Source organism: Leptinotarsa decemlineata, unplaced genomic scaffold (assembly GCF_025532065.1).
Source record: "Leptinotarsa decemlineata unplaced genomic scaffold, Ldec_3_MD MMD2_tig00000218_RagTag_RagTag, whole genome shotgun sequence".
Taxonomy (NCBI): Eukaryota; Metazoa; Arthropoda; class Insecta; order Coleoptera; family Chrysomelidae; genus Leptinotarsa; species Leptinotarsa decemlineata.
The window spans coordinates 4,701,722-4,715,694 of NW_027412545.1; the positions used below are offsets into that span (position 1 = coordinate 4,701,722).

A 13,973-nucleotide genomic window follows, 5' to 3' on the forward strand; every position below is an offset into this window, starting at 1 on the left:
CATTAAAAAGAGAATTTTTAAAGATCAATCCACTCTTTTAGAAATATGGACATCTAATCACATTAACGACAAATATGACAATTCACAAAATCATTCAAGAAAAAAATACGCTCGTATAAAAAACACACTTTGAATAGAAAATAACTATTGAATGCTCGATCACATATAATTTCCTAAATTTGCCAGCGACGGTAAAAGTCGTATTCATTCAGTTCTTACACTGAACGAATATTTTTTAAGGACAAAACACAAGCACTACAGGAAAATCCTTAAAGCGCTCTAAGAGCGGTGCCTGTGCGAAAGTAGTGATTCACATTGGATTTGAATCGCAAGAGATTGAAGTCATTTGTAAAAATGTTCTCCACATGAAAGAGTTCTTAAACAGTGAAATTCCAGGTGTACCGAGTTGAACCTCAAAATGATGAGCAGCCACAGTCCATCGCGTGTTTCTGATATGTGGTGGAATAAACTGTCCCAAGTCACTTGAACACTTCCCGTGAAAGTATCTCTTGAAGATAGCCAAATCTCCAACCTTTCTTCGATGTTCCAGACTATGAAGTCTGGAACAAGTGTTGTTCGCGTCTCCAATCAGGCGGATGGCTCTTTTCTGGATGAAATCCAGCATCTTCAGGGTATGCTTGGGGGCGGATCTCCATCATGAGAACAATACTCCAAAGAAAGTCTGATCTGACCTTTATAAAGCATCAAAAATTGCTGAGGTGTGTAGTTTTCTGGTTCGGAACAGTGTTCCAAGCTTTTGAGAAGCAGCCTTCGCAGTTCCAGTGACATGATTGTGCCAAAGAAGGTCTGATCTGAGCTTTATAAAGCATCAAAAGTTGCTGAGGTGTGTACAGTTTTCTGGTTCGGAACAGTGTTTCAAGCCTTTGAGAAGCAGCCTTTACAATTCCAGCGACATGATTGTGCCAAGACATATTGGTGTCTATTTTAACCTCCAACAAACTTATCGAAGCATGAAGCGGAATTGTCTGTCCTGACATTATTATATCCGGTTCGGAGACATTTATCTTTTTGGAGGAAATCGATGCCTGGGTTTTCGTGGCATTGAATTGAACCTAGTTACTTTTACCCCAATTCAAAATCACTTCTAGATCCTCATTAAGATATGCAACCTCCTGCTGCCGGTGAAGATGTGCATGCGCAGCCGATGTTCTGGAATCCAAATGGAATGACGAAACAAGTGTGCTGTCGTCAGCAAAGCAACATATTGGATTCTTGGTTTTTTCCAATAAGTTGTTGATATACAATAAAAAGAGGGTGGCAGACAATATGGGACAATAGAGAACACCAGCGTGGATGGTAAAAGTATTCGAGATATATCCATCGACGGCCACTTGCAGGGATAGCACTGTTAGCAAAGCGACTCGTCTTTAGTTATTTGAATGATTTTTTTTGCCCTTTTTGGGAATGGGCTGAACGCGAGCAATCTGTCAACAAGAAGGAAAACCCCTATTCTTGTAAGACAGGTGGAAAAGTCTGCAAAATACTGGTGCGAGATCAATTGCGAAATTTTTAAGTACTATGACGGGCATTTCATCGGGACCAGAGGCCTTGTTGATATTGAGCTGTTTCAAAATTCGCTTGACTAAATGTTGTCGAAAAGTAATTTTCGCCATTGTGTATTCTAGTGTGGAAATAGTGGATGGTGGCTTTCCCAGAAAATCGACTGTGGAGTGGGACACAAATTGTTCAGCTAGTAGATTTGCTTTTTCTATGGCTCTTGTTGCAATTGAACCATCCGCTTGTCTTAGTGGTGGAATTGAGTATTTTGATTAACAGCTTTTGCTACCGACCAGAAGAATCCTGTTGGGACTAGCAAGCAGTTTATCTCTAATTCTCTGTTCTTTAGATAAGTCTATTCATTGCAACTTGCCCCAATACAGCTATCTCCTTAGGTTCATTTGCTGCTCTCAATATTTATAAACGGAACTTGTTTCGGAAAATTTGACTCTCGATTCGCGATCAATTTTCCCAGATGCATGATTATCAGGATGCCGTTAGCTAAACAGCAGATTTTGGCAGTTTTCATCGAACATATTGTCGATATTTTCAAGCTCCATTATTTTCTAAAAAAGTGAAGTATTACGAATTTAATTCTCATTTAAAAAACTTGAGGGATGACACACATACTTGGCTGGATGAAGATTTTGCTGTTTTTTTTGTTCAAAAGTTCTTCCCTTTTGAAAATAACTTGACCGTGTATTTTTATTTTTCTGTAAAATACGAAAAGGGTGGAGAAATATCGATCATCTGATCATAATATGCCTTACTGTCGTATCTATGTGAGTATTTCAAATAGTACATTTGTTGTAGTTTTTTTTTATTAACGATTTTGTAGTCATTCATATTGAAAATATGTGCCAATACAATGATAGTATTACATAATATCAAATTATTTACCGTTATTTAGATTTTTTGTAGATCATTAGCAAGAAGTCAGTTGCCAAAAATAAAAATGCTTTTATGAACTCGGCTCTCCTGTTCACAACTCAGTCTACTCTTTCATATTTATATTATAGACTTAGAAATTTCCTTTTTGTAAAATTGTTTTTCTTATGAAGTTAGCTGTACTTGGTCAAATAACACCTAGTTTGGCATAAAAAACGTCAATAGAAAATATAGTGCAATTTATAAAAATAACAGAAAACAAGTAAATGTCTATTCCTAAAAAAAAAATACATTTGACTAGTGAAACAATCGATTAACTTTTGACAAATGAAATAGAAATCTTACTAAGTCAACAATATACAAGGGAATATCTGGCGTGATAGAGTTGACGAAATTAAAAACAACTATCGATATATTTTATTAAGACATTTAGTTGATAACGTATCCTAATATAGTCGGTATAGTGATATTTTGTTTGCATGCATGAAACATCTGTTGAATTGTTACAATCGCTTATTTGAAGTGTTATTCACAATGAGCAGAGCCTTTGAAACCAACGCACCACATCAGTTCCGAACATGTCCATGCTTTGGATATATTCAAAGCATTCGATTCGATTTTGTCATCAGTCCTGTATACCGCAGGGTTCAATTCTCGTGCCGACTTGGTTTCTGGTACACAAATTAGAATATACTGTATTGTCATGAGAAAATATTCTTATTGGCGAAGTATCTACATAGTATGTACATATATCTTGCTGAAATAGCAAGATATATTGGTAACAATTAATTAGATCTAGTGAAAATACTTTTCCCACACCTGCTCTTTTTGATGATGCTAAAACGTGGTTAGCGAAGCGCGCGTCAGGAAATAGGTTTTTTGTTCTGTTGTGTGAAAAGCTTTTTTCAATAGATTCATATAACGCCAAAGATTCCAATTCTCTATACACCTATCCAATAAATAAGATGACTGATCGAATAATAATAATAATAAATCTTTATTTCCCGTTGACAGTTACATGTATGGGAATTGTCAAGCCTAATTCTAAGGTTATTAAGAGTAGTTAAAAAATAAAATATGAATTTAAGATAAGGTAGTCACATACATTAATTTTCAATTAAAAATTCGGAAAGCGAATAAAAACATTTCTCCAATAAAAAATGTTTCATTTTTTTTTAAATGTCTCACTTTTTTATGCTGTTTAATGATATCTGGAAGTTTGTTAAAAATTCGTGGCACCATGTACTGGAGAGCAAAATATGCAGTATTCACTTTCGTAAATGGAATATACATGGAGTGTTTATTTCTTGTATTATATCCATGGATTTCTTCATTCAATTCGAACAACGATCTATTTTCAAAAATATAAACAGCTATATCAAAAATGTATATACATGGAAGAGGTAAAATTCCGTACATTTTGAAAATAGTTTTACATAAGCCCCTAGATGAAATATGTACTAAAGTAGGTAATATGCGTTTTTGACAGATGAAAACATCCTATGTTGATGTGGAATTTCCCCAGAGACATATAGCATACCTTAGCCTTGAATCAATTTGGGTATAGTAAATTGCCAGTAGCTGTGCCTCATAGAGAACATTTCGAAGATTCAAAAGAAGAAAATTCAGGGAATTCAATTTGCCCATTAGTTTATTACAGTGGGTTTTCCAACTCAAAAATTCATCTAGATATACCCCAAGAAATCTGACAGATTCTTGAGTGTTGGTCAAAATTGTCTGATTAACTCTTGAATCAAGATTTTGTATTGGCTTCTGACGATTGTGGAAACGTATTACCTCTGTTTTTTCCATATTGAAGAATAAATAACTTTCATTGAAAAAATTTTATATGTTATTCATCACAGCACTACAATTAGCATTTAGTAAATTAGTGTCAGGTGAAGACAATACCAACGATAAATCATCTGCATAGGCAGAATGATGATAACTATTTAAAATGGAATCAATCTGATTAATGTACAAAGTAAACAAAACTGGTCCCACGACGGAACCTTGTGGGACACCCATATCAACATCCAGACATTCAGATTTTCTATTATATTTGGTATTGTTAGAGTTTATTCGTATAAATACATATTGTTTCCTGTCCACCAGAAATGATTCAATCCATTTTAGTGGGATACCCCTCAAACAATATAGTTCTAACAATTCTAATAGTTTTCCGTGGTTTACACAGTCAAACGCTCGGTTTAAATCGCAGAAGATTGCTGCTGGACATTCATCAGCAGCAATATGTTCGATTATTCGGTTGAAAAAAGATAATATAGCGGTTGATGTTGATTTTCCGCCCTGGAATCCATGTTGTTTGTCAGATAAAATCTTATGCTTCTCAATGAAACTCCAAAAACGGTCGAGAAAGGCATATTCAAATAACTTTGAAAATACAGATGGAATAGTTATCAGTCTGTAATTTTCTAATAATTTAGACTCATTTTTCTTGTGAATCGGTATGACTTTTCCAATTTTAATAGCATTTGGAAATGAACCTGTTTGAAAAGATAAATTCACCAAATGAGTTAGGGGAGCAATAATATCCCCGAGGACACCCCTCAAAATAAATCCTGGAATTTCATCTGATCCAGCAGAATTTTTATTATTTATTCTTCTCTTTAAAGGTAAAAGAAGTTCTTTTTCGGAAAACGGTTGCAAGAACATGCTCACCTTATTGAAATCGTTGTTACGCTTGAGATGACTGATTTTAGGAATATTGTTCAATAGATTAATAGGAGGTTTGATGAAGAATTGGTTGAAGAGAGAAGCTATTTCAGATGCATCTTCTGTCAATTCTCCGTTATTATTGATTACTATATTTTGGTCAGTTTTCCTATACTATACTTTCCTATACTGAAATAATTGTCCAAGATGTACGCATAGTATTTGATGAGTTAAATATACGATTTTGATAGTAGCTTTACCTTTTTTCAATTAGTAGAGATGAATGTTTACGTTTAGCATCATTGTATATATCTGTTAAATCAGCATATAATATATCTTGTTTCAAGTCGTTTTTTATAAATGATTTTAGTTGGTGCAACTCTCAGTGGCATTGCTATGGATATGCAATGTATTTATGTAAAAAAAAGTCTGAACTGAATTTCAATATCTTAATTGGTGTACTAACTATAAGTTTCGATATCCTGTTCGTTTTTTCAAATTCCTAGTAGGTATTGCTATGTTCTACCCGTGGGTTTACCAATAACTGACTACATTGTACAATAATCAAATCTAATTTCATTTCATTGTTAATACAAACAAACATTTTAACTAAAACTTCAACTATTATTCAAATATCTATCGCCTTATTAGATCACTCTATACCGTACTGTCCCCTAAACTTGACTAATTGACTATCGATATTACAGCCATCTTCAGTTCAGACAGGTTGGAGCATGGCAATACCTTACCCTTGCTGCTGATTTTTGTCAGAGGGACACAAATAGGTTCATGACTAAGAGGTGGTGGCGGTATGAAAGACCTCATACATCAGTACCACCCTTCACGATGTTCTACCTGGCTGGGGTAGATGGATGAAAGATGTCGAAGGAGGGCCTCATTCGACAGTGTCGGGGCCTTCTATATCGGGAGGGGTCGTCTACAGTGTAATCAATAGCTTCCCTAACTAACGGGTTTTCGTGAATTTCTGCACAATCAAAAACTCGCCGATTCCTTGACTGAATGAACTGCTTGATGGAAGGCAGCTGCAAATTTCTGCGGATGGCTTCATTCCGCACGAACCACTTATAATTCACAATCATCCGTATTAGCTTATTTTGTAATCTCTCCAGAATGGAGATGTTAGACGGAGCCGCTTGTCCCCAGACGCCGGAAGCATACGTGATGACAGGCTTGAACATCGTGTTGTAGATCGTAAGTTTGTTTTTGAGGCTCAGTTTAGATCGTCTGTTGATCAGAGGGTACATACTTTTGATCCGATCCTCGATTTTTGCCTTCACGGTTGTGATGTGAGGGTTCCAGGTAAGCCTACGGCCTATCAGAAGACCGATGTACTTTACCCGCGCTTGTCAGTCGACCTCCCCTCCAGAGATTCTCACTTTTCTGGCCGGAGAAGATATCGTTCTTCCCATGGCTATCTCCTGAGTCGTGTCCGGGTTCACTCGGATCTTCCATTCATTAGAGGTACCAGCGCTCGAGGTTGTCCAATGCACATTGCATGTAGACGATCTCGAGCTCCCGACCCATAGAAGATGAGAGGAGAGCCGTGTCATCGGCGTAGAAGAAGAAGAACTTTATTTCCAGATAGGCAAGCCTAATATAAACATAATTAATGTACTTTACCTAAATATAATACATAAAAATCAAAATAAATTAGTCTATTATAACCAAATAACAGAAAATCACAAAAAAGAAAAAAAAATATATCGCTCATATTCTATATAGGATACACGTTTACATATTTACTTATATGTTCATTCAAAACAAAGTCTTAGTTATTATTATATTTTAAATATAAATTAGCTTTAATTCAGTTTTTCGTTATGAATGTTACCAAGTCCCTCTTGAATAGACGGAGAGAAGAAGAGTTTTTTATATTATTTGGTAGTTTATTGAAACTGTCCAGACCTTTGAAAAATAACGAGTTCATACTGCTACGTGAATTTGTCCTTGGGATGTGAAAATTGGTGTTCGATCTAGTATCATGATGATGTGTATTTCATCAGTTCGGACTTCCATTGTCTATTATAATATAAATTGATTTGAAATCCCTGAAAAAAATTAAAGATTAACCGAAAATAACAATTTGATTAAAAAAAACTGAAATTACAAGGAAATAACATACAAGCTACAACCAGAAAATAAAAAATTGAAATATTAATGAAAGCTGAAAATTAAAATATTATTAACAAAAATGAAAATTGAAAGATTTCAAACCAAGTTACGTCACGACGTTTCGATTGTTAGTATCCACAATCGTCTTCGGGTGATAACTGGTTATCTCCCGATACTAACAATTGAAACGTCGTGACGTAACTTGGTTTGGAATCTTTCAATTTTCATTTTTCATTTTTGTTAATAATATTTTAATTTTCAGCTTTTATTAATATTTCAATTTTTTATTTTCTGGTGGTAGCTTGTATGTTATTTCCTTGTAATTTAAGTTTTTTTTTTAATAAAATTGTTATTTTCGGTTAATCCTTTATTTTTTTCAGGGAGTTCAAATCAATTTATATTATAATAGACAATGGCAGTCCGAACTGATGAAATACACCACGAAACATTGTCAACCACCTTCAAACAAATCATGATTACGTTCTTCACTATTTGTGATCAAAAGGTTTACTAAGTATGTTGGTTGCAATTTATTTATTATTTTAAATACATATATCATAGTTTGATAATACAATCGTTGAGAGACATTAACCCACCTTAAACTACAGAGCATATTATGTATACGTGTCATTCTATTGCATAGTAATATTATTCGCATTCCACGATTTTGTAATTGATTTAATTTGTTCTGATTCATGAGATATAGGTAAGAGAGTCCCGCAAAAATCGTAATGAGGTTTTATTATGCAATTATAGCATGTTATTTTGGCATACATTGATAATACAGATGCCACTCTAGAAAAAATTACAGTTTCTTTGATATTTTGCTTATTACATAGTCAGCATGATGATGCAATGAAATTGTATTATCTACAATAAACCCTAGATACTTAATTTTACTCACTATTTCTACATCAGTTTCGTTAATTTTAATTTTGACTGTGTTACTCCCAATATTATTTTGTTTATACTTTGTTGTAATGATCATCGCCTTAGTTTTAGTGATATTAAGTTTCAGTTTATTTATTCCAAGGTACAACTCAATGTTTTTCAATGAATTATTCATCTTTTCAATAGCGACTTGCAAGGTTTCATCGTATTAATGTATCATTGAATTCAAATCCCTATCACCACTTAGTTTCAAGAAAAAATTGAAGAGATTCATGCTACAATCCGGTTCTCTTCTTTTATAACAGTTATCAGTTGACACCTATACATATGTTTTTACAATAAATATGAAGAAATCATCAAATTTATCATCATATTTGTAACATGATTTTCCACACATAGAACATATAATTTTCATTTATTCGTTTATTGCCTCTCTTTTCTACTTTTCTTCTGCTTCTCTCCCTTTTTTCCTTTTTTTTTCTTCTTTCTAGTTTCAATTAAGCAAACAATGTGTATTATTATAAGTTATCTCTTACTGGTTGGATGGAAGAGCAATTTCTGCCTTGATTCGTCATGCGCAGACGTTGAATTCTGCCATTTGTTAGGTTAGATTAGTATCCCTTGTACTGAGTAACCTTTCAATAAAAGCATTTATTATTATTATTATTATTATCTGCAAATAAGTTAATCACATGATCACCATCTACGTAATTGATATCGTTTATATAAATCAGAAATAGAAATATCAGAGAGATATCTTAACACGCTCGGACCTCGGAAGGTCGCTGGTGTAGAGAGAGTACAGCGTGGAAGAGAGCACATCCCCCTGTGGCACTTCGGCGAGGATCTCTCTATTGCCAGACAGAGAGCCCTCTACTCTAACCTGCAATGTTCTGCCTTTCAGAAAAGACTCAATACACCGGATCAGGCCCCGAGGCAGGTCGAATGCGACTAACTTATGCAGAAGACCGTGCCATACACGGTCGAACGCCTTCGAGATGTCTAAAAGGACGACATGAACTTTACGATTTTGGTTTAGCTCTGCGATGGTGTTTTCGACCAGTATCAGTGCCTGGAGCTCAGTGGAGTGTTCTCTCCTGAAGCCGAATTGTTCGTCAGGCAGAACATTTCGGTCCTCAACTTCTTCGTTGAGTCTTTGCAGAACGACTCTTCCAGCCAGCTTAGCCGCCGACGAGAGCAGACTGATCGGACGATAATTCTGCGGCAACAGCAGGTTCTGACTCTGTTTTGGGATCATGACAAAGATCGCATGCTTCCACCTTCTGGGGAAGTATCTGAGGGCCAACGAACTGTTTATGATCTGAAGTAGACTTCCGACGCAGTTGTCCGGAAGCCTCTTCAACAACTTATTGGTTATTATTGAATCGATCCCCGGCGCTTTCTTGGCCTTTGTGGCCCTGATATAACCCTTCACCTCTTCCGCAGAAGCTGGGCTGATGTTATCGTCCCTGAGGATACGGTGGACCCGATCTTCCAGCAGAATATCGCGGTCGATGTCATCATTGTCGTCAACGTTAAGTTGAAACTGACGTTCCATCGTGTCGGCAAAGGCCAACGCTTTGTTGACGGGGAAGTAGCACACTCCGAGCTCTGCGTGAATGGGTGAGGGAGCAGTCTTCTTCCCTTTAATTCTGCGGGTGACTCGCCAAAGCTCGCCATCCTCAGGCTCAAGGGATTCCAAGAGCTCCTGCCACCTTTCGTTTCGGTGATTAGTGATGGCCTGTTTGACTTGATACTACTCGATATGTACATGGATAGCGTTTATATATGGCTGCTGAAGTATCTCGAAGGCGATAGCAAATTCGCCAGAAGTCCATCGAAAGGACGCGAAAACTAAAACAACCGAGAAACGCCGCTCGGGCTGAATGCGATCTTGGCTACGTCACAATTTATTTACGACGGCCAGCGGCGGTCGGCGTTATCTTTTTTTTTAGATGATTCACAACAGTATTATTGTACCTACGTTGTACCTCTGTAAGATGCCAACTAATGACAGTCTGATAACACAACCCCAACCATTAATGATTACCAAGCCAAAACATCAAATACCAAATGAAAAAATGCTAAACAAAATAAATTTGAGTTTTCTGACGCGCGAAAATTTTGGTATTAATCTATAACATTTTCTTCTTAGAAATATCATTTGATGATGGCATATTATTTAAGATTTATAAATTACTTAAGGCTTTCGCGGCCGAGATTTTCAGTGTTACTATCTTCATTCGGGTTTGAAGGCCGTCGTAGTTTGGAACTGCATCCTAACGTTTCGCCAGAATGAATGGCTGACTTCTTCAGCCATCATAGTAACACTTATTTAAGATTACCATTCGATGCAAAACATGCAGAACAAAACTCTCAAGAAATAAGGTTTTAAATTCTCTAATTTGACTTTTATATTCGAAACAGATTTATGTAATAATTGCTGATATTATATTGTTCAGCTAACAAAATTGTCAGTGATGGGTATCAGTTGAAGTAGAGTGCAGCTGATTTCTCTTATTTTCCAATCAAGTTTTACCATAATACTAATCTATATATATATATATATATATATATATATATATATATATATATTTGACTACACATTACTATGCCAGCGTGAATTGTGTACCCTCTATAAATTTATTCTCCTTTACTTCAGATGACAACTAAACTACCATGTTTCACAATACATTGCATGATTTTTTGGCTCATTTGTTCTAATGACCTACTATTAAATAATATTACTGGAGTTTTTTCCCATCCTCCTTCAAGAGGAAGATGATCATTTGGTGATTGAAACACGTGTCGAGGTGTAAATATAACGATTTGGTGTTGGGAAAAAACTCCAGTAATATTCATTACTACACCAAAGGTTCCAAACAGTATATCACAACTACTATTATTAGTTGATTAATATCAGAAATAATTTCAAAGTCTTGAATACAGTTATTGAATAAAACACTTCTTAAATGTTTTTCAGCTTATGAACCACTGAAGCTGATGCAAACGGTTATGGCAAAGACGAACGAAGTATGTCTGAGATATTTAGATAACAGCATGTTATGTTCTCTGCCGTCACCAGGAACCCCTTTTTGCATAACCAGTGCGAGTGCTATCAAGAATTCTAGAAAGAGAATGGAAGATCGCCATGTAGTCATACACGACCTGAACACCATGTTCAATATTCAGGTAAATCATATTATGTTTCTTTTAGATTACAGATAATTTTGAAGATCGCGGAGCAAAGAATTCTGGTCATATTAAAGTGCTGGTCTAGGTGAAAAAAAGGTTTATACAATGTGTGGATGAGTTAAACTGAGATAACGTTATTTTTTTAAACAAAGAAAACATTTTGTTTTATATTTTGCCATTTAAATTTATTATATCGATTGGCTGAGATAAAATTCTTTAAATGGATTATGATGTTAAGGATGATATATTTCCTTTTATATAATTTTATCAACTCTTACAGAGAAATATAATGCACACACAATTTTATAGCTTGTAGAATACATCTTATTTGCTTGAAGAGAGTAAATAGAATGATTCATTCTTTACAGATCTTCAGCATAATATTTGATCTACATCTTCAATTTTTTTCTCGGTATTGATGAGATTATTCAACTTAACTTGCTATAGGGTCTTCCATTAAACGTTTCCCATCTTTAAATTTAAATAAAACACAGTGACTGTGAGAGATACATTGAAATTTTTCATTCATCTGAAACACTTATTGTTGTCATTATGTGTGCAATATAACATCATTCAAATGTTCGCCACGGTTTCTCTGGGTGAAACGCATTATAATAATGATAATAATATTATTTATTCAGTTGGATCATCTATAGATGACATTGAGTATGTCAAAACGTCTACAAATACAAAATTAAAAATACAAACTCCGTGCACTTAAAGGCACAATATACAATTTACATAGATAATAAAATATAATACACAATAGTCAAAACCTAAAATAATCTGCTATTTATTATACTGTATCGTTATTAAAATCGGCCTTAAATGTTGGACATGTACATAGTATATAATAGTCAAAACCAAAAATAATCTGGTATTTATGTAGCAGCATCGTTATTAAAATCTTCCTAAAATGTTACACATGTACAGGGTCTTAAGTTATGACCCATAGGTTATCATCCATATATTCTTTGAGAAAATACTAGGATTTATCCAGGAGCAACTTTTTGATTTGATAGTTATTTGATAGCCATACAACTAATCTGTGTGTTGGCACTTCCCACTGTAAGGAATTTCTAGTATTATAATTTATATTACCATTAAGATTAGGAAAACTGGTTATATGCGATTTTACATATTTTAATATCTCATAAATGTATACACTTGTAACAGTCAATATTCTGAGATTTTGGAAGATGAGTTTGCAACTTGTCTTTCTAGTAACTCCTGCTATATACCTTATGGTCCTTTTTTAAATTTTGAGTATTCTGGAACAATCACTAGATGCTCCCCAAGCTATAATACCATAGGAAATGTTACAATGAAAGTATGCATGGTAGTACATTAGTAAGAGTTATCTATTTCCATTCCAGCCTAGTTGTTGAATACAATAAGATATTGAGGACATCTTTTTACAAATCAAATCAATATGCTTGTTCCATTTGAGATTTTCTATTATCTTCAAACTCAAAAATTTTGTCTATTGTTGTTGAATTGATCCATTCATTGACGTTACTAGTGAACTGTGATCTGGAGTGGTTCTTGAATGGTTAAAACGTAAAAGCACAGTTTTTCTTTCATTTAACAAGAGACCATTGTCTGAGAACCGCGTTTGGGTTATTTAATCAGATGCTTTATTAACTGTGGCTTTAATATTATCCTGAGTTATCAGTAAAGATGTGTCATCAGCATACATAACGAACTGATCACTATAAAAAATCATTTACATATATTATATAATAATATAAGAGTGGAAATAATATAGAACCCTGAGGAACCCCGAGGGAACAATTTTTAGATTTATTTCTGCTAACTTCTACATAGTAGTATCTACCCTCTAAGTAACTTTCAAACCATTTTTGGGTTATTCCCCTGATTCCATACATTTCAAGCTTTGTTAGGACAATTTTGTGATCTACCAGATCAAATGCCCTACTTAATTCTATGAAAATCCCTAGCGCCTTTTTACCTTTATCCAACTCCCTGTACACGTTGTTGAGGAACTGTGTAATCGTTTGACTTGTGGACAATTCCTTGCGAAAACCAAACTGATTCACATTAAATAGACCCCATTCATTAAAAAAAGTTATCATTAGGCTTGAAACATATTTTTCATATGGCCTAATGAGGGAAATTGGTTTGCAATTTTGTATGTCAGTGTATTTTCCTTCTTATGAATTGGCACAATTTTTGAAATCTTCAGGCACTCAGGAAAATCCCCTCTTCCAAGGAGCAATTGATCAAGTAGGTAAGAGGGTCACCTATGAAATGTATGCATTTTTTCGGTATATTCGTACTTATTCCGTCGTCATCGGTGGAATTTGAGTTTAGGTTCCAACGTCCAATTCTCCATGATTCTGGCGCATAAATCAAGCTGAATTTGACCGATGGCATAGGTTATGTTAATTTCGAGGATCGCTGTGGTTTATGGCTTATTTGTATACACCTGCGATGTGAGAAAACTCAACAAGAAAAAAGTCTGACAGGGTCAAATCGCACGTTCTCGGTGGCCAGTTGACATCAACTTCACTTGAGATGACCATGCCCTCAAATCGCTCGTGCAGAATATCCAATGTGGCATGAACTGTGTGGCACGTAGCGCCGTCCTGTTGAAACCACATGTCGTTGGTGTCCAGATCATCCAATTCAGGCCTAAAAAAGTTAGTAAT

The 13,973-nt window shown here is 35.0% G+C and overlaps 1 protein-coding gene across 1 annotated transcript in view; it reads left to right on the forward strand.

Moving 5' to 3' along the window:
* LOC111502771 (uncharacterized) overlaps positions 1-13,973 on the forward strand; it is a 358,694-nt gene that overhangs the window by 18,701 nt on the left and 326,020 nt on the right. The window contains exon 3 of the mRNA XM_074173303.1: positions 11,090-11,298. Coding sequence (XP_074029404.1) covers positions 11,090-11,298 — 209 coding nt within the window. The remainder of the gene's footprint in view (positions 1-11,089; positions 11,299-13,973) is intronic.